Source organism: Myripristis murdjan, chromosome 20 (assembly GCF_902150065.1).
Source record: "Myripristis murdjan chromosome 20, fMyrMur1.1, whole genome shotgun sequence".
Taxonomy (NCBI): Eukaryota; Metazoa; Chordata; class Actinopteri; order Holocentriformes; family Holocentridae; genus Myripristis; species Myripristis murdjan.
Window position 1 is genome coordinate 4461040 of NC_043999.1, and position 22157 is coordinate 4483196.

Genomic DNA, 22157 nt, shown 5'->3' on the forward strand with positions numbered 1-22157 from the left:
ACAACAAACAAATTTTGCCAATGAAACAAGCAAATTTTCACTTGAAACAAGAGACAATTCTAAATTGTCTAAAAACAAGTTACTTCTGAGGTGATCATGTCTTATTTTAAGTGTAATGAGATATTGTGACTAGTAATAAGACATTTTTGACTTGAAATAAGACAAATAATCTTGGTAAGGCATAATTCCCTGGCATTCCATGACTTTCCGGATATTCCACCGCCTGTGAGAACCACTGAATGCCCATATTGATTATCTGTCATTTAAAAAGGCTCGTTGAGTGATTCTGAGCAGCTAATTAGGAGATAAAAATTTATTTATTCATCCAATAAAACTGCATGCATTTGTTGTGTGTGTAGTGTCCACCGGCATCACAGTAAGTCGTTTCTATTTGTTGTGGCCCGTCGGAGCTGACAGCCAAATGAGAGTGTTTTACAAGTTTTACACAGTAAAACATTACTGGCTGAGTTCACACACACTCAGCTGCATTTGTTTGGTAATTATGCACTCAAATAATCATAAATACAGGCAGCCAACCAAGCAGGCATCATCGTGATTTAATTGCTTGAAAAACAGTAAACCAAAAAGAACCGTGCAGACTTGGAGCTGTTTATTGCTGCGTTTTTACACGCATGCTAAAGAGTTTTGGAGAATAAAAAACAAACAGGAAATTGAAAATGTGTGGCCCCTCTGTCAATTTCATTTTCATAATCTGGCTCCCGTCCTAAAGTAAATGAACAGCATTAAACCAAACTGTGATTCTAAAACGGTCCCTTTTCAAAATGAGGACTGTTTTCATTTGCATCCTCACTTCAGAGGACTCCTCTCATCCTCCCCTCCCTGTAAGCAGCGGCTGACTGGCCATCTGGAGCAGCAAGAGTTTCCCAGGAGGCCGAGCGACCTGCCGGCCAGCGGCAAGCCAAACACCAACAACATAAAGATTAAAAAGGAAAAAAAATCCCCGGGATGTTTAGTCGTCCTGTGGACTGGCTAGCCCACAGCACAGAGAGAGGAGAAGTAATAATATTCTAGCCTTCATACACAGAAACACTGAGCTGTGTTTCATCACAAATATCTAAAAAAAAAAAAAAAAAAATGAACGTGGAAGAGCAGTAACGAGCCAAAAATGCAAATGCGGGGCTGAAAATCTGAAGTAAACATGAATAAATACACAGACGTCCCTTGTGGCAGATGTGACCAAATGCCACAAATTGATTCATTTATTTGGTGGCACCAGAACTAACATTTGTGTCAGTTCTGATAACATCAACCTGCGGCAGCAAATTCAAATTAAAAAAACATTTAAAAATTTATGTAAAACGCCAAACTCATTTTAATGGGAGGCATGTGAGCAGTTTCTATAAAAAAAATATCAGTATTTTTACTGTGTTGCATCAGTCGTATGTCCGCGGGATCAGTTGATACTTTCTACACAAGGCCGGAAGTGAATGAACACACACACACACACACACACACACACACACGCACACAGATACAGTGTGAGTGGTGTGTGTACGTACCGGTGTCCAGGACAGGCGGCCAGTTCCTGATGTCCACGGTGGCCATGGCCTCCTTGGAGCGCAGCAGCTTACAGATGACTGCCGTGGTCATGACACAGGCCGAGCGACTGACCTGCAGACAGACAGAGAGAGAGAGAGAGAGAGAGAGAGAGAGAGAGAGAGAGAGAGAGAGATTCAAGTCAATTTTATTTCCATTTTATAAACATTGCATCACAACGTGCAGCCTCGCGAGCCGGCCAATGCGTCTGGCTTAGAGTTCTCAAATTCTGCCCGAACCCGACCCTACCCGACATTTTCAGGTAGGGTCGGGCCTAAAATGTATGTGAATTGGTTGGGTCGGGTCGGGCTTCGGGTTCTGGTTCTGTGTTTTACTGTCGCCGTTGAAGGACGAAATATAAATGACGCAGGCATGAAGCAGAAGGAGAGAGAGAGAGAGAGAGAAGAACGGGGATAACACTTTAGTGCTAAATTAAACCATTTTGTGCAGAACTACAGTAACTTTACCAACTTAGCATGTTTAATGAACAACTGAACATGTGAAGCTGCCTTTCGCCAACTATTAGGCGACTATCAACAAACATTTTGATCTCGCCGAGGGGCTGAGACGAGGGAATCTGACCTGCTTGACTCAATAAAGCGATGATCCGATGCTGCATTTCATACCTTTATTGTTAAAAACTGTGAACCAAACATTTAAAATCATTGGCAATGAGGTCAGCAAAATGTGAGCCTCCCCCGCTCACCCCCTCTCTCCAGCTCATTAAAAAAAAACCCGCTCTCAAACCAGCTGATTTCACTACTGAGGTGAGTCGGTGACGCCCACACCACGTGACATCATGTGCTCCCCATTCATGACGTGACTATCAATAATAAACCTGCACCAACACCAACTATTATGTCCGTTCTCTCACTGCTACTAGAATTTGAGCCACCGGCGCTGCTAAATAATGCCGAATTTGGCGATCTTTTTTTTTTTCCCTCTCCTTTCTTTTTTTTTTTTTTTCGGCCTTTATCGGGCTGTCGGGCCTAAAGTTCGGCTAATTAGTAGGGTAGGGTCGGGCCGCCCATACTAACATGCCTGAAAACGCATATCACACGACCAGGGCGGTTTGGTTGCTCAGTGGCAGAAAACACCTCAGAGGAAGAAGAGCAAAGGGAGAAAGTAAGACTGGATGTTGCTTTGCTTGGTGGAAGTGTTACTGAAAGAGACGCCGGTGTAAGACGGTCAAAGCAGCGGAAAACAGAGCTTGGGAGTCATGGCGACATATTTGTGCGGCACCGGGAGCATTGCCCATCACCGGGGGGAGCCACAGCCACAGTCATGGGAAAAGGAGCGTTGCACAAGATGAAATCACAAACGTTATGTAGGCCTGGCTAAGATGTTTTGTTTCCAACTTAAATGCAGAGGCATCACCTTCCTCTACCTATAAAAACACCCAGATATCAGTTAAAACCTCAGAACACATGTTTTAGTGTTTTTGATCCCTTTGAGATTCTTGAATGCTAGAAAATTGGATAAAATAACAAAATATATATTTGCATGATAAGGAAAATAAAATGACTATAAGACGGGGAAACAAATAAATCACATTTAGTTTGCTTGTAATCATATTATTTTCAAATATTCACCAGTAAACTTAAGTTAGATTTTTTTTGCTATTGATTTTTTTTTTTAATCCCTAAAATTGAAGGAGTTTGCTTTTTTTTTTTCTCGTATCGTGAAGAGACCAAGCAGGACGGAGAGAAGTGTTGAGTCTGACCTCGACGATCATCTTGACGGTGGGCAGCGTGGTGGAGATGTTCTGCGGGTGAGGCGGCCGCACCGTGATGGGAACACAGCCGGCGTACAGGCAGCCGTAGAAGGCCGCAATCAGGTCGATACCTGTCACACACACACACACACACACACACACACAAGGGAAGGGTGGAGAATTTAGTGCACAGTAGGGCGATTATTTATGATTATTTTCGTTGTTCAGTTTTTTTTAGATTAACTGATGATTCATTTAGTTTATAAAGTGTCAAAAATAAAGATAAAGTCGGACGGGTCCAAAGTGATGTCTTCAAATGTCTTCCTTAGTCTGACCAGCAGCCAAAAAAAAAACAAAACCACAAATTTTATAAAGATATGAACGGAGAAAAGCATCTTAGTGATCTTAGTGAAGCTGGAATCGGACGATGTTTGGTGTTTTAACTGGAAAAATGTTCAGTTCATCCATTTGAAATGATACAGGATTAATCTCATCTCAACTGACTAACATTTATTCATCAACTAAGTAAGATAGATAGATAGATAGATAGATATACTTTATTGACCCCAACCAGGGAAATTCTGGTGTTCCAGCAGCAACAGTAGAAACATATAATAAAGTTAAATAAAATACAATAAATGCTAAATATTTACAATAAAGACTATAAAGACTAAAAACTAAAAATATACAATAAGGGCTAACCTAAGAAAAAGAGATATGAGATGTAAAAATAATCAATAATAATAATCAAGTAATCAACTTGTCTAGGTGTGTGTGTGTGTGTGTGTGTGTGTGTGTGTGTCTGACCGACCTGGTGGGTAGACCAGAGCGACATGGTCTCCCTCCTGCAGGCCTCCTCTCTCCAGCAGCAGGGCAGCCACTCGCTCTGCCCTCTTATGGAGCTGCAGACAGGTGAGGGAGCTCGACACCGCCCCCTGCAGGAGGACAGGAGAGGGAGGGAAGGAAGGAAGGGAAGGAAGGAAGGGAGGGAGGAAGGAGACACCAGAGTCAGGGTGTGCAGACGGGTTTCACTGAGCGTCTCCGTGCCGTGCTCGTCTCAGACTCGGCTCGGTGATTCAGGCCCGACACACTTCACTCGCCTGCTACCTGTGTGCCGCCGGATCGCAGCACTTCACGTTTACAACGCTGATTCACACTTCAGCGTGAACATCTAACCTTTGCCGGGAGTCCTCGAATTTTCACACAAAACTCCCACAGCCGTTTGTGTCAAGAGCTGCTCTTTGCGCTCTATGTTTGGCATCAACATGAGGGGAGACCTCCTTTGTTTTGCTACTGGATTTATATCTAATGAGCAGAGCCCGACCGATGTGGGATTTTTGAGACTGATACTGACACTGATACTGATTTTAGAGGGAAAAATTCAGAGATTACTGATACGGCAGCCGATACAGTGAATTTTTGAGCCAGAATTAAATGGATTGTGCACCGATTTTGCGCCGATGTGACTTTGCACAGGTGCTCAGAGGGCTGCATTCTTAAAGAAATAACTTTATGAAGAATATTCTTGTAGGGGAGACTGGGGTAAGTTGAGCCAAAGGGTAAGTTGAGCCACCCCCTGTTGCTAGGAAACGGTAAAAAACATTGATCATTTGACCAAATATTTAAGAGGAAGGCATCATTTCATGGAGTCTGTGAAGGTAAGAACCACATGGGTAAAGTGGTTAGACATTTATTTCCAAAAAAACATTTTTTACTCTTGAAAGTGAATTCAGTCTATCATCAGTTTCCTGAAAATTGTATTAAGACCAAAACAGATCATTTTAAATTTGTTTTATACATCAGTTATGGTATCTATGAGCTACAACATGAGGTCATAAACCTAGCATAAAAGTGCACCAGTTTAGCTGTGGGGACTAAAAAAGTCAAAATGGTAGCTCTGGGGTAAGTTGAGCCGCCCCAGGAACAGCTGGAGAAGAAGTGTAGAGGCAGAAATGTCGGAGAGTGGGCTCAACTGGGGAGAGCTTGAGCAAAAAGCCACGAACAGAGTGAAATGGAGGATATTTGTCAGTGGCCTGAGCACCCAAGAGGAGCAAAGGGCTTAAGTCAAGTAAGTCAAGTTGAGCCGGAGCCCCATACACTTAATAAGTGTATTTTGGCTGTAGCCTAAATGTCTTAAATATTAAATAAGTATGAAATATTGAATAAATAAATAAATAAATATTAATTATTTATTAAGTGTATGGGGTAAGTGTATTTTGGTTCAATGTTCAAATGTGTTACGTTCATATGTTCATAACTGACCTTACTGTCAGCAAGGACACCAAGAAACTAGTGTTCCGGTGTTTTCTTTCCAAAAACACAGCTGTTAATGTTCTCTTCCCAAGCGCATGGTAAAACAGCTGTTTATTGTACCTGTTGAATTGTGTTTAATAAATCAAAAAACACATGCATGTGAAGAAGTGACTGTTATTTAGGGAGGGAGAAGGTGAGGGAGGGGTGGGATGGAGGTGTGGAGGAGGGTGGGGGGTGAGTAGGGATACGGCTCAACTTACCCCGCTCCTATGCTCAACTTACCCCATACACGGGGTAAGCTGTGCCACTTTTTTTGGACGTGCTATATTATGGAAACAGTTATGTTTACACTCATTCTGATGCACAACATCCTGAAATATATGCACATATATTAGTTAGCGACAAAACTATGATTGCCTTGATGTAGTGATCCTAAATATGAAAAATGTCTCATCTTACCCCAGTCTCCCCTACTGTTATCAGAAGTTTTTCACCCCTTAATAATAATACCAGCTCCAAAAACGCAGCATCAGTGTCAGGCTCTCGACTGAGCAGGATGCAGGACAGTCCTGTGTGACCTGGACCTCCGTTGATATCTGAGTTTCTACACGGTGTTTTGAGAAGTTTTCTGCAGCAGCGGTGGGACCGGACAGGCTCTGCACTTGTTAACATGACGTGTGACGGCGGTCGGAGGTGTGTGCTGCTGTTACCCGGGAGCTGAGCAGGGTGTAGAGGATGTGGTCCGGTGTGGTCTGAGCCCTCCACTGCAAAACCTCCGACAGGAACAGGAACTGCAACACATCACAAACACCTTGATTTTATCGCCCTGCAGTGTGTTTTCTTAGATTTTGCTCAATGAAAAGCCAAATCGGTCCAGTTCTTGTGGGTTAAAACAATTTGACTTCACGCTTCCACAAATCCAAAAATTACGACTTAAGTGAAACAAGAAACTTGAGCTGTTTTGGTCGGGGGGACAAGGACAAGCTTGCGTGGTGATTCAGAGAGAAAAGTGTGGAAAGTGTCTGAAAGCATTTTTATAGTGATGCTTTCAGGTGCTCAGCAACACAAACCGGCGCCCTGTTTCTGCATGTAAGTGTTTGACTGATTTGGGAGTCTGATGGATCGGCTGATTGAAATTTGTTCTTGTTTCTCTTGGTCTGCTCAACACTTTTGTGTCTTATGTGTCACACACACACACACACAAATAAATCAAATAAAAAGAGTGGAACTTACTCAGACTTTAGCTTAAGGAAAAGTACCAACTATCTGTATGTTTTTGCTAAAATAAGACGTCTAATCATCTTGAATCTTTTTTTTTTTTAAACCCTCCTATCATGTAAAACCTTTCACGATTCAGAAACTCAGAAAACTGTTAGTCACTGTCAGCATTTCTTCTCTCATAACCAGAGATGTAGAAGGAAATCTCAATTATACTCATTTTACGTATTGCTCCTTTATTTTCAAAACACACTTAATCCGCCTTTTCAAACTAAAAAGTTTCCTAAAACCAGTGCTTTCATAGGTCAGGTTATGACCTGTGTATTGTTTGTTTATACCTAAATCAGCTTTGTGTTTAATACTACATCACTGCTCTTGACCTGACCTAAATTCTGTGTGTGTGTGTGTGCGCGCGCATGTGTGTTACCTGGTCGTTGTCGTCGGTCTGGCCCAGGTCTCTGCCGCTGGCCTGAGCGATCCTCTTCCCTGACACCAAATTCCCCACCATCACAGAGGCAGGCCCGATCTCTGTTACACACACACACACACACACACACACACACACAAAAACACAAAACACACGGGGTCAGCAATCCAGCGAGTACATGCAGTGCTATGAGTCATGACGTAAACACAGCACTACAAATTGGGCCACTAACGCACACACACACACACACACACACACACACACACACACACACACGCGTCGGTGTACAGTGTTTCGTGCGACCTTCACCCACCTGGCTGTTTCTGGCGGGGCTTGGGCAGGTTGGTGACGCAGGTGTGGGGGCACATGAGCACGTTGCAGGGGTGCAGCCCCCCCTCCAGGTACAGCTGCTTGGTCTCTGATAGGTGGATGCCGCCCAGGGGGGTTTTGGGAAGGGTGTTGGCCGGGACCAGGGCGAGGCAGAACACCCCCACCCCGTGGATGCTGTCTATCGCCTGGAGGGGGGCGAGGAAGTCAGAGAACCTTTATTCATACGGCCACTTTCAAAACAGGAAGCTACAGAGAGCTTCACAGGAATAAAGGAGACAAAGGGAAATATCTGGATTGTGGAAACTGCAACTTTTCAGTGTCGTTCAATCTATTTTTTTCTATTAATCATTAACTTTATCAAGTGTTGAAAGTACTGATAAATGATCATGGGCATGCACGGTGGAACTCAGAAGATTAAACGATTAAAAATAAAGTAGATGAATGGTTGAAAAAGAGGCATAAAGGTGTAGCTGATTTGACAGATTCATTCCTAAATCCAGAGTGATTTTAATACAAAACACAGGAGTGAACTGGTGAAAAGCACTGCTGTCTTTATTAGAGCCTGCATTCATTCTGCTGTTATCAAGTCAAGTGTGTTTTCATCCAATCACTTTTCATCTGCGTGTTGGTAAGCATGGAACTCACAAAATTTAATTGTAAAAATCAAGCTGAATGGTGAAAAAAAGTGTAATTGTTTGATAAAGTCATTAAAAAAATTATAAGTCGTCTTAACAAAAATCACAGTGATTCGATTAAAACTCATTTGATTTGATAAACTCTCCTGCCTTCCTTATCAAAGGCTGTGCTCATTCTGCTTTTATCAAATCAAGACTAAACTGTTGCAGCACTCCATTTCTGTGACGTGACTGAAAACACCTGTCAAAGCAACAATAGAATAAAAATAACATGAGAAAAAAAGAAAATTTCTTTGCAACGGTCCTGTCTGCTGTAGCTGCATCTGTTTTGCATCTGAATACGTATAAATATGTACATCAGTGTCAGTATCAGCCACACGGGTGGGAGGATATCACAGATCTTACTGGCCTTAAAACACATTGATGCATTCCTACACACAACGTATAAGTGTAATCACATACAATTAAGAAAAGAAGGACGCAAATTAGATTCTGCACCACATCTGTGTTTTTGAATAACCTACGGATTTTTGTAGGCGATATCAGTTTCAGTATGTGAGAGGCCAATGGATCATTTGAACCGGTTAAATGTATTTACAGAAGAGATATACACTACTCACAAAAAGTTAGGGATATTCGGCTTTCGGGTGAAATTTCAGGATGAACCTAAAATGCATTCTAACCTTTACAGGTGAACTTAATGTGACCTTCTGTAAACTTTTGAATGCACATGTCCAACTGTTCAGTGTTTCAGTACTTTTTGCACAAGTTGCTGTTCTCTAACAAGGAGTTTAACGGCAAAATTCACATCAGGTGTTTGATGCTCCAGCTCATCGAGGTCATATCATTAGGGAACGGCTGCTGGAGACTGGGGTACCTCAAATGGAGTGGCCTGCACTTTCTCAGACCTGAATCCCATAGAAAACCTATGGGATCAGCCGAGTCGCCGTGTAGAGGCTTGGAGCTCTGTACCCCAGAACCTCAATGTCCTGAGGGCCGCCCTTCAAGAAGAGTGGGATGCCATGCCTCAGCAGACAATAAGTCGACTTGTGAACAGCATGAGACGTCGTTGTCAAGCTGTAATTGATGCTCAAGGCCACATGACAAGTTATTGACACTGACATTTTTTGTTGTGGTATATCCACCACTGTTGTTGGCTTTTGTTTCAAGAAATTGTTTGAGATGAGGAAATCACCAGTGCATGCTTCTACTTAAATGCCCTACTTTCATGATATAATATCACTGTAGCGTGAACTTTTTACATTTTCCATAAATTTCACCCAAAAGCCAAATATCCCTAACTTTTTGTAAGTAGTGTATTAGCATTTTCTCTCAGTGCTGGTTCCTTCAAAAATGAAAGCACAATCACAAAACTCATGGAAGTAGAACTGACAGCAGGATGACAGTAGAACTCAAAAATCAGAATCAGAATCAGAAATATTTTGTTGATTCCTGAGGGAAAATTTGGTAAAGATACTGGTTTCAGCTGGGTTCGCCTTTCACTCTCAACATCAGCGTCATCATTTCCTACAGGGAGGAGAGCGAATTTGCTGCCAGTGATCACGTCTGACACCAGAATTTAATTAGAGACATCGGTGTCTCGATAAATGAGGTCCAGGCTGATAAGACAGGTGTGTTCTGAGATTAAAGACGCTGCCAACCCGCGATGCGCGATGCGGTTTCCGTGCAGGATGTCGCCGTGCGGGTCAGCGGGTTCGTTACCTGCAGGACGCGGCTCATCCACTGGAAGCTGTCCTCCTCTGTTGAGTCAGGCCTCTGCTCGGCCACCACCACGATCCTCTCATCCCGCAGCACCGTCACCGAGAACACCGCTATCCTGCAGGGACAAGGGAAGGGGGGAGGAGGGGGGGTCAGGTCCCATTTCCAGAAGCAACACTCATTTATTCAGCAGCACAGCTTACAACCGACCTTAATTTCCACGTTACGAGCCCGCCCCCCCTTCTTTTCCTGTAGCCGTTATTGACTCACCCCTGCGCTGCCACTGCCATTAGTGCGCTGATGTATCGGGCCGACACGTTGCTGTTATTATTAAACATCACAGATCAGTCAGTGTCCTCCACAGCCGATATGACGGAGGCTCCTCTCTGACAACATTATTAGTATTTTTGATTTCGTTCAATCATCCGCCGTGTGCTGTGGGAGGATTTTATTCAACAGCTCCAGGGGGCGGCAGTCTGTCAAACCTGCGGTGAAACCCGCCTCACCTGCTGCTCGTGCTGCCATAATTCTGCAATATTTCACAAGCATTTGGTTCAGTGGAGGGTTTTAGCGTCCCGTGACCGTCTGAACGCTGTTTCCAGCTTTCCCACCATCAAAGAAAGAATAAAAACGCAGGGGAAACACTCATTTCTTGTATTTTTTTTCTTGTATTTGTGAACATCGGCACAAAATATTTTGATATTTTGAGAATACTGGCGAAAAAATATTGACTGTGCATTGTTTTCACACTAAAATATCAAAAAAAACAATAATACATAAGTCAAATCCTATAGTTTCAACACTGACTGATTCTGTTGATCACATGCAGTATCTCAAATAAAACTGATCAGATTTTATATATAAATACATGTATGTTTCACCGTGCTGCAGGATTTTTAAAGTTATACTGATTGGCCCAAGGGAGTCTGAGGTTTTTGGGGGTGCAGGGACGGAGACGGGACACTTCAACTGCAAGTCAAAACAGGGTGACATGCTTGTCAGTGATTGGCCCAGAGGGGGACAGCATCCTTCATGGGGGATGACATGTTTACTGCCTTGTTTACATGTTACGACGGATTGCCCTGGTGCTGCTTGGTGCGCTCATATCCTCATATTCACTCAGTGATGAGCGTGCACAAACACACACGCACACACGCAGAAGCCATCCAAAATATGCCATGTACTTTGCCGTTGCCTCCTTTGTTTTTCTGTCCTGTTTTCACTCCGCTGTCAGCTCACTGTAAAACGCATCATGATGAGCCTTTTTTTGGTCAAAAGCTCCTCACAGAAACAAATTTCGTTTGACGTGAACAATCAGCGTTGTGAAGACAAAAGAGCGCCAGCAAAAGGTTAGCAGGAGTGATGAGTCAGACAGCTCCAGAACTGACAGAGCAACTGGAATCTAATGAAAAGGGTTGATGATTGATGAATCACCAGGAAGTTTTACTCCCACCCCCCCAAAATCACATTTACTGTGCTGAATGTGTTGTTCTGTGCAGGAAGTCCATTTGTCTCAAATGAAAGAACCTGCTGCATCAGACACATTATGTCTGACGCAGGAGTATCGCTGGATTCATTCTGCTTAGACCACAACGATGATGCACTCAAAAGCTAAATTTAATGATACTTTAACAACCACATTTACAAAATGTTTGATCCTGCAAATCGATAAACATGCCTGATCAGTTTTATCTAACGATGTCTGAGCCAGCTGGGTGGATCTGGGACGCCAGACTCTCTCTGAAGGAGTTGCAGGCCCAATTCAATCAAACTGCACGGACGGATCAACTTAAAAACCACAAGGACCTGCTCACTGCGAGCCAGGTTTCCGCTTAAGCTTCTACCCTAAATAGCACCAGAGAGCTACATCACATCCTGTCAGGCGAATGATGAATATCTTCCTTGGTGGCCGTGTACACAATTAAACTTCAGTCTATTACCGTTTCAAGATTCGTCCACTATTTGCTCTACTTTATTGGATTTATTATGTGCGGGGGCATTGCTCATGCATCAAAATGACAGCAAATGTGGCAGCATTGGACATCTGGCTGCTTTTCAGCTGCTGTCCCTGCAAATGTTGAAGACTATTAATTTGACTTTCAATTTGACTTGAAAATTTTCCCCCAAGTGGTGTTCGGCTGACGCTGATCCAGGCCGACTTAGAGTGAATAAACAGGTAGGAGCCCAAGGACACTGACAGAAATCCAACTTGTGCGATTCTGGTCACAGGGCAGTTTCTCTAACCGCTAAATGGCTCTTTTGCCTCATTCTGCTGCACACCAAGAGACTTTTCTAGAGCTCGAACACCTCCCGACCATAGAGACGTCACGTAGGACGGCAATTCTGCACAGTTTTAGAGCAAACCGGCATTATAACCTGCAGGGGGCGACAAAAATAGTGCCAAAAGAGGCAGTTCTCCTGTATAACATCACAACTGCAGTGTTTCTAATGTCCGTGCAAAAAAAATAGATTTCGTCACAGAAGGAACACAATACCATGCTACATAATAAAACAAAACCTTAAATATTTTGTTCAAAAATGTGCCGCTGCCTCTTGCCTGCCATCACGCTGCAGGTGAAAACTACAGCATCTTGAATATGAATATCATCATAAAAGCTTCCCAAACCCCGTGGATCCATGCTGCTGATCCAAAAGATTAATAAATCACAGTGGAATTCAATTTTTTTAACAGCAGCGTCTTGTAAACAGAGCCTGAAGTGGTGCATGTTGCTTGCTTAAAATTGACAGCACAACACTGATGACGACTATTTGTTGGCAATAATATTAGCAACATTAACATCTAAGCTTCATCTGCTGCTGAGTCAAGTTGAACTGGAGATAATATGACAAAATCTGATTTGTCGATGGTGTACTTGCAACAGGAAAATGTTGTTTTGTTTAAGGACCTGCAGCTACTGGGGACAAAATGAAATCCTTGTTTCTGTTGTGTTTCTATTCCCACGGTAGTTTTCTCTCAGAACAGAACCGATGTTTGCCTTCCGTGTATGTCTACAGAAACGAATGGAATCGCTCCTTCTGCATCTTAGATCGTTTCTTTGCTCCCACCACGTGCTCACCTGCCCCTGTAGACAAATTTCATCGGCTCCACCGCCAGCGCCGTGGCGACGATGTCATCGGCGTTGTGTCTCCGCCCGCTCACCATGATGAGTCCGTCCATCTTGCCGGAGATGAAGACGAGGCCGCCGGGCCCGATGAAGCCCAGCAGGCCGGTGCGCACGAAGGCGTACTCACTGACCAGCCCGCCGGTGGAGCTGACCGGGTAAACCTGGAAACACACGGCACACGGAAACGTTTTAGAGTGTTTTTGGGCTGACATGGTCATCCGGTGTCCACGTATCGCCAGGAGAGGAGACCCACAACTCAGAATTTATAAATAAAAACGTGCTTGTTACCATCAGTTACCACGTCATCACAATCTAATTCTACTGAAAGAGGTTAAGCAGTAACATTGAGCTACTGACCAGCTTTACCAAAACGCTGCACAACCTTGCTGTCCCTTTTGGCTCATTTTATTCAGTTTTCACACAGGAAACACCTCCTTTATGTCCATCATCACAAACTAAAGGCAAAACTATGGGCTTTTCAGCAGGCAAACTACATTCACGCTCTAAAGATTAGATTCTGGATTCACTTACTAAAACATTCCTCCTTGAAACCGAGCTCCAAACTGAGCCATAAAGGGGTTTTGCCTAATATAGCAGTAGGTATCATCATATAACACAAAAAAAAAATGATGATGGTGACTGGCAGTTCCGGTCTTAGTTAAGTGTGTTATCTGGCTTTCAGCAAAGCTCTGATGAAGACCAGCTGTGTGCTTAGAACACGGCTTTTTAAAAACGAGATAGCCATTATAATATAGGCCTTAAAAGCTTATCATTTTCCTTCTGTTTCGCTCCTCGACAGCCTGGAACGCCATCCCAGTTGTGTGCTTGAAAAACATATGTGCACTTGTGATGTAGTGTAGGCACAAAACGGTATAGCCAAAAATCTTCGGTTTGGGGCGAAGGCTACGAAGCACAGCATCGCCCACCAGCCAACCGCCAATATTTTACATTTACAAAGCATACAGACGCCTACAGACAACGTTACTTCCCAAGGAACAGAAAGGCCGGCTACATACACACACACACACACACACACACACACACACACACACACAAACACGCTGCAGGCCCCCTCACCTCAAAGGTGTTCTTGGTCATGCCGGTGAGGCCGTAGTAGGAGGTGCCGGTAGCGACGGAGCAAACACACAGCTCGCCGATCTCGTCTGTCTGACACAGCAGGGGAACGCCTTCCGGTTTCACCACACACACCAGGGCTGGGTGAGAGAGAGAGAGAGAGAAAGAGAGAGAAGAAGAGAGAGAGAGAGATTGGGAGGAGGTAAGTCCTTTCCATGTTGTTGCTGTTGTTGCTGTCTGCCAGCAGAGGTCGATAAGAGTCACAGGTTATTTAATTTCCCCTTTAAAGTCCCATTGAAATGAACTCCCATCACTTTTACTTCCTGGAGAGCAGTGCATCTTTAATGTCCTCCTCATGATGTAAATAAAAATTTAAAACAATAAAACTTTATTATCAGGTTTTTTCACAACCCCGCCCCTCTGCCATGTCAAACAGAACTGTCTTTCCCTCCCTAACAGCTCTCCTATTGGTTTCCACTTTTGATTGATCCTTGAAATACATCAAATCAAAGCATGAAGATGCCATTTCATGGAGACTTTAGTGACTCTGTGTAATTCCTGCTCTGTGTTCAGGGTTTTCGTCGTTGTTTGCGTGATTTGATGCGGCAGATCTGTGTGTTGCATGTTCTGCACTGGATATTACTGCCATCTTCATGAATTACAAAGCAGACCTTCAGTATTTAACTCTCATGGGGAACAGATCGTATGTGAACTGTGCATTTACATTTCACCATAAAAAAAAAACAATAGGAACTTGAAGTAAGGGGCTGCCAAATATGCTGAGAACAGGAAATGAAAAGAGATAAAAAATTTTTTTTTAAAAAACTACTGAAAAAAGACCTAATGACATGATGGAAAAAGCAATGAAAAGCTAAGAGAACAAGGCGGCAATATCTACATGCAGGAGATTCAAAAAACTTCAAATTGCTATAGAAAATGTTACTATTGTGTATTTACCATTGCACAAGGTGGGTATTATATTTACTTTTATGGCACCGACCAAATTTCTTCAATACTGTTGAGTATGAAAAAATGCCATAGTACCAAATAACATCCAGCACCAAATTTAAAAACCCATCAGTAAATCCCATCAGTGTCATTGAGCCAATAAGCATGCAGCATGCTCTATCAAGATCTAACAAAGCTGGTGATTGGCTGTCTAACATGAACCGTTGCAGAGGCATGCAGGAAAAACACCCAGAGACGCTATAAAATTGATTTATAATAAGATTATGTAATTGGTGACAAAAAAGTAAGTTTAGGAAAAGTATATTAAAATATATTCAGTCTGGTATGGACTGAATGAAGATCTCTCATATACACTGTATGTTGTATATTGACTTCAGACAGTGTGAGTGAACAGTGTATGAACACAAAGTAGTTTGGTAAGCAGTCGGGGAGTTGTGTCTTGCTGAGCAAGGTGCCGACACCGTCCTTTTGCTCACTGAAATCGTGTTACGCCACATCTCGTTAAGTGCTAAGGTGACTATATATGAGGTGATATGTTAAGCTATTTGCAAGCAAAAAATGATTGGCCCAAGAGTTTATTTAATTTATTTGTTTATGTATTTATTTTTTGGGTCTACGCTGATCCTGCATGTTGATGTTGTGACATAATTCTGGGAAGCAGCCAGCTGGTTTCCTTGAATTATTCATTTCTTTCTATTTATGTATTTTAAAGCATCATGCTGGTGCACTTACGGTTCATATTGTTTTGTTGAATCATTTTAATTGCATTATGCTATAGGGAGAAGTTAAAAAGGAGCTTTGGCAATGTGAGTGTGTACTCCCATTCATCAAGCTTATAGAGGTTAATAAACTGTAATAAGAGCTCTGTAAAGTGTTTCCTTGTTAGTAGAACCAGGCTCGATCCATGTCTATGACTTTGGCGGAAAAGAAAGTCAGCCAAGAAAATAATGCAATAGATGTCAATGGATCCATCTGTAGATAGTGTATGGATGATGTATTATGTACTAAAAGGTTTTTTATGTTCTATATTACCTTGTAAAACAATTTCCCCAAAGGGAAAACAATCCAACTCAGTTGATTAGAACAGATTGCATTCACACTGGAAAGTCTCCTGTCTATTTTTTTTTTGGAAAGCGATCATAGCACTTGAAAACGTAAAGAGGAAGCCACTTAACTCGCTCTGTCAGGAGGAGAGAGAACGCTCCCGAAATTGGACATTGATGAAAAGGAGAGGCTACACATTTACGCACCCTTAAAACTAATTTTACGATTTAATGAACTTAATGGATTTTTTGCAATTCAACGCACGACGTCGCAGCGGGCCAACGGAGAACTCCTGATAGGCCCGGCACACACGGCTAGCCATATACATCACACACACACACACACACACACACACACACTCAGTTAAACACCTCTGTTGGCGTGACAGTGCTTTCAACTTGAACACCCGCACACACACACACACACACCCTTATGAAGACATTCCACTGACTGCAATTACCACGCCCTAAACAAACGTCAACCATAACCTTTACACCGAGGTAATGAAAAATTATTTTTAACTTTGTTGACTAATTCTGAATATTGCAGCTTATATCTATTTAACAATAACAAAATGTTTACAAAATTTTGTTTTCTCTCATTTTTACATCAAAATTATTCTTACTTCATGGACCACAGAGTATTTTTATTTGTCACCTCATGCCTGTAGATGTCGACATAAAGAGGCACTACACAGCTCCCAATCAAGGAGAGTACATCATTTAGAAAAGGTAGCCTGTATTTAATGTATAAAACAAGTAATTTATTTGGTATCAATACTTTTGGAGGGTATAAGCACTTTAACACAAAAATAGATCACAGACTTTGGGCCACGACACGTAAATAAAAATTACAATCAATAAATCCATTCAAGATTTCTCACCATGCGAGACCGGCAACTTCACAACTTTCAAATTCACGGAGCGGAAACAGCGGCGGTGAAAACCCTTTGAACTTCTCCTCAGACTCCACGGTTAAGTTGTGGTGGCTGGAACTGATTTATTTCGAAGAATCTGACATTTGTGGAGCTCAAAACTAACGCCTTGTTCAAACTTTGCAGATTTTTGAATGTCTGGACAGCAAAAAAAACACGCAGATTGCGATTTGAAATGCGATTTCCACAGATGCGTCTCAGTCCGGACGCTCAAATAGGATTTCAAAGTGTCTGCTACGTCATTGACCACAACGTCAGTTCAAAGCGACGGAAGCGCATGATAGCGGCTGCTGTTACCATGGATACGCTAATTAATCCCAGCCTCCTCCGTCGCTGAATTTATCTGATGCGACGGAGACGTTCTGAGACTGTTTGGAGGGCGAGACGATGGATCTCCATTTCTCCTGCCTCTGAGTTGATAAACCACATCTCCAGCGTGCAGAAACTGACGCCTATGACGTTACCATGGCAACCCATGCAGATACATTGGCGATGTCTGGACCGCACAATCCAGATCTGATCACTTGCAAATAACAGCGTGGACAGTCTGTCTTAAAGATCTGATTTGAAAAAAATAAATCCGAACAAGGCCTAAGTGCGAAACATAATAAAAACAAATATTCAAAACACACACACACACACACACACACACACACACACACAGGCGTACCTCCTGGCATGACGGTGCCCACGTCCTGCACAGTGAGCACTGACAGGCGCTCCTCGGTGTCGACCCGCACGACGCCGTGGCTCAAACCCTGCATGGACAGGACGCCCCGGCCTGGAGGCTGGCTGCTGTCCTCCACCGGCCTGGAGAGAACAGTCGACCACACACACACACACACACACACACACTCACTAAGTAAATAATTTAGCAACAAAGCACTAGTTTTCTGTAAATTAAAAGCGGTCAGTTAACGTTTAGTTCTAATGTGTGATTGTGTATGTAAGTGTGTGTGTGTGTGTGTGTGTGTGTGTGTGTGTGTTATTTTTGTATGTGTATGCATGTCTGTGTGTATGCGTGTGCATATTTCCATTTATGCTTATGTGTGTGTATGTGTGCATTTTCGTGCATTTGTATGAGTATGCGCACACACTGGGATGTTTGTGTGTTTGTGTATTTGTGTCTGTTTATATTTGCATATGCATGTATATGTTCATATGTGTGTGTGTGTGTGTGTGTGAATGCATGTTTGTATATATATGTGTTTTTCTGTACATGCGTTTGTGTTTACATAAGTATGTTTGCACGTGTGTGTGCTTGTATAAACTGTATGTGTGTATGTTTATATGCCTGTGTGCATTTGTGTTTGTGTATATGTGTATGTCTAAATGCATGTTTGCTTATATACAGTGTATAATGTGTTGTATGTGTGTGTGTACACATTTATGTTTGTATGAGTGTATGTTTTCATATTTGTGTGTTTGCCTCTGTGTCTATATTTGCTTGCATGTTTGTACGTTTGTGTGCATGCATGTTAGCAGATGGATATTTGTTTGTGTGTGTGTGTGTGTGTGTGTGTGTGTGTGTGTGTACCTCCTGATAGCCACAGTCAGGGCCTCGGGGGAGCTGGCACAGGGACAGATGACCTCTGCCCTCAGTCCTTTACTCTGAAAGACGTTGAGGAAGGCGTCGCAGGACGAGATCGACCCTGCAGAGGACGACACACACAGGAAAACACACACACACTTCCATGACAGATTCAAACTCTGTGTGTTTCCACTCAGCCGTCACAAAAAGCCTCACACAAACTTCTGTGCTGTCATAAAAATAAATAAATAAATAATACGTGCATTAGGTGTGTTTCCATCCGCTGTCTCGAGGTGATCAGAAAAACACATTAACAAGAAAAAGCGTAGCTGCTGCTGTTTTTCCGTCTGGCTTCCAGTCCGGCTCTGATGCAGTGAACGTGTGAAACAAGTTGGAAAATTACATTCTGCTACGTTCCTGGAAAGTGGCCCATTTCCGATACTCCCTGATCTTCTCCGACATCCGCGGAGAATTTATCCAGTGCCCCGACTATAAATGTCCCGTACACACACACACCTCCAATTCCAGGAGATATTCCAGAAATTCCTTGATCAACAGGAACGTCGGAAAATGCTCCGAGGGTCCGATCACACCAACAATTTGTTTGAAACACATGGGACAATGTTAACTTTGTTGGATTTTTACTAGGGGCTATATATTTATACATCCACATGTGGTCAAAATTACTTCCAACGGGCGTGGCCTGTAAGATTTTAGCTCATAACTCAGATCGGGATTTGTGAGTACCCGTCAGTGGTGCGCAGATTTCTTCATAATTTCTCCTGAAGCTAGAAAACTTTGTCTCATGTTTGTGGCTGGTGTAGATTCAAAGATGCGGCTTGTTCAGCATAACACGCGCTGATTGGCGAGGAGGTTGGAAGTGTTAGTGGACACCGAAGCTGCCATAACTTTGTCCAGAATCATCACAGAGATTTTGTTCAACTCATGTTGCAGTGAAGAAAATAATGAGGAATATTCAGCCGAGGTCTGCCGAGGACTGCCTGTACGGGACGAGCTCCCCGTCTCCTCCTGCGTTCAGCATGGGCGCCTGATGTTTGCAGCTGTTTTCGCGTTCGGTTCATTCAGTTCACACCGCCCAAAACAAGCCAACCACGACTTGTAAGCAAAATTCACATGCACTCACAGGTCGCTCATTAACGAGGCACAGACTTGGACCGCAGCATCTGTCTCATCACAGCCTTAATCCCTTGCTTACAAACCAAACTAAAGGACAAAATGCCGCAGAGCAACTTGTTGTCAAGCGATGTCTGTGTAGACTAAATAATCCAACAACTGGCTTTGTTCTAAATAAGACTGTTCCAATTAAATGTTTTCAAAATTGCTCAAAAACTATTCCATTCATCTTTCTGTTGGTGTGTCGCAGAGCAGATGCAGCCTTGCTCTGCCAGGAGCTACAGAGGACGTCGAACGACAGCGACAAGCTCCATGCTGAGGAGGTTAGCACAACACTAGGATGTCTGTGTAAGAGACCAGCCTGCCTCCTGTGTAGTGAGGGAAAAAGTTCTTTCACCTAAATATTGTGCATATTTCTGATGTGTAGAAATGAAAAAATAAAAACATAAAACAAAGGATACATTCATGAATATTGATTTATCTATTTGCATTATTAGCCGTGCACTTGCATTGCATACTAGTTTGACTTTTGCTCATGCTGTTTACATGGACATTCATTATAGTGACTATTGTCCTAATGGGGTTAATAATGAATGTGAGAGCTGATGGAAACTCAATGTGTGTGTTCTCACAGGGGTTGGATCCATCGGCCACCAGCAGCATGCGCAGCGAGCTCAGGTTGATGTCCTTCTGGTCTTTATGGGCCACCAGCGCCCAGTGCATGTCTCTGGACTTCACACACGCTACCTTGGCTGCAAAGAAACACACACACACACACACAAACACAAAGAAATTAGCATTTAATCTATTTGACAGACAGGTGAATGGGGTGAATTGACCGTGTTGATTGACAGGCGGAGTGTGTGTCTGACCTTTGAACTGGCAGACCTTCTGGATCCACGACAGAGGGTTGACCTTCATCAGTGAATAGGGCACGCTGATCACATGCATCATGTTCATCACACTCTGCACGACACACACACACACACACACAAAGGTGAGTCACCATTCAGGCTTCAAAGGGATGTTTCATTGATTTAATGATGTAACAAAATGAATGAACTGTATGATATTTTAACATGCTCCTTGTTGTTTTTCTCATCTTTCTGACTTTCAAAAAATACTAAAATGTAAACCTACATATCCTTTTTGGAAACTTGCAGCATTTCAAATCAAAACAAAGACGACTTAGTCATCATTTCGTCATGTCATCATCTTGTTTTTTTGTCAATCAAGGACTTAGGTGTTACATACTGTACCTTCCCTTGTAAAAAAAAAAAAAAAAAAAAAAGGTTTTCAACTTGTACTATTAATCATTTTGTGTAAGGAAGAGTCATTTTTATCATTTTAACACAAAACTGCTCATACGGTTTAATCAGTAAAGGCCATGTAAAGGGTAATACACAGCCAGCCAGACTTGACACAGTAATGTGATTGGCTGACTGTACATTATACGGCTTATTACACAGCTACTTACCACAAGCATTAATCATGTGGCGCAAAATATTGATTTGAAATTATTTTATTATGAGCTAAAGTAACCGAAAAAACCTTCTGCCAAAAAAAAAAAAAAACGTTACTCGTTTTTCCTGTGCTGCTTCATCTATTTCTCTTGCCGGGTAAAATTTCATGCACTTCAAATAAATTAGGCTACAAATAATATCAGAAAATCCTCCATGTTGTGTTTAAAGTGTTTAAAACAACTTTAATTCAGACATAACAGACTTCAGAAAACCTTCAAAATTGGCTTTTTGATGCATAATAACCTGAACGATCAACCTGTGAACTTGCGCTTTACCTTTCATGCCCCGCCTCCCCCTCTTCAGAAAAAGGACGAACAAGAAACAGGAAATGACTGTCATGAACCGTGACCTCTGACCTGCGGCGGGCGGGTCTTACCGTTAGGATGCCGTGCCACAGGCCCACGTCCTTCTTGAAGTCTAGAACATTCACTATGGTTTCCGCTGCAGAGAGAGAGAGAGGGGAAGGGGTTAAAAGCAGGAGAGCTGTGTGTGCGTGTGTGTGTGTGTGTGTGTGTGTGTGTGCGCCTACCCTCGGTGTAGCTGCAGGACTGGGTGAGGGCTTGGCAGTGTGTGAGCAGAGCGATCCTCATCACTGTGACTCCCAGCACGCTGCCATCTTTACAGGTTTTATACTGGGAGGACAGAGCAGAGCGATTAGAGGGACAGACTGCAGAGCGGACGTGTTCAACAAGTTAGCAGCACAAAATAAAAAAAAAAAAACATATGTCATATTTCAGGACCAAAGACGGTTGAAATATATTCTCTTTTTTTATTGTCATCTCTGCGTGTAGAAACCATCCTGTAACTGTGAGAGTTTTAAGTCCTTTCTATCCACACTTGCACTGTTTTATTCCCCCGCCCCCGTTTGATTGACAGCTGTTCTCCTCCACTCAGCTCATCAAACACTAATAGATGGAGCCTCTTGACCTGCCGTGGACTTTGACACATCGGCTCTGTCCCAATTCAAAGG

General features: G+C 42.8%; 1 protein-coding gene across 2 annotated transcripts in view; it reads right to left on the reverse strand.

Moving 5' to 3' along the window:
* The window catches only part of LOC115379116 (disco-interacting protein 2 homolog C-like), a 73310-nt gene that overhangs the window by 20103 nt on the left and 31050 nt on the right, over window positions 1-22157 (reverse strand). For both annotated transcript variants that reach the window (XM_030079813.1, XM_030079814.1), the window contains 15 exons: window positions 21717-21819; window positions 21564-21628; window positions 20537-20630; window positions 20297-20416; window positions 18537-18651; window positions 17670-17809; window positions 14056-14192; window positions 12931-13139; window positions 9857-9971; window positions 7483-7684; window positions 7170-7270; window positions 6235-6315; window positions 4083-4206; window positions 3281-3402; window positions 1521-1632 (listed from right to left, as the gene is read on the reverse strand). In XM_030079813.1, coding sequence (XP_029935673.1) covers window positions 1521-1632; window positions 3281-3402; window positions 4083-4206; window positions 6235-6315; window positions 7170-7270; window positions 7483-7684; window positions 9857-9971; window positions 12931-13139; window positions 14056-14192; window positions 17670-17809; window positions 18537-18651; window positions 20297-20416; window positions 20537-20630; window positions 21564-21628; window positions 21717-21819 — 1840 coding nt within the window. The remainder of the gene's footprint in view (window positions 1-1520; window positions 1633-3280; window positions 3403-4082; window positions 4207-6234; window positions 6316-7169; window positions 7271-7482; window positions 7685-9856; window positions 9972-12930; window positions 13140-14055; window positions 14193-17669; window positions 17810-18536; window positions 18652-20296; window positions 20417-20536; window positions 20631-21563; window positions 21629-21716; window positions 21820-22157) is intronic.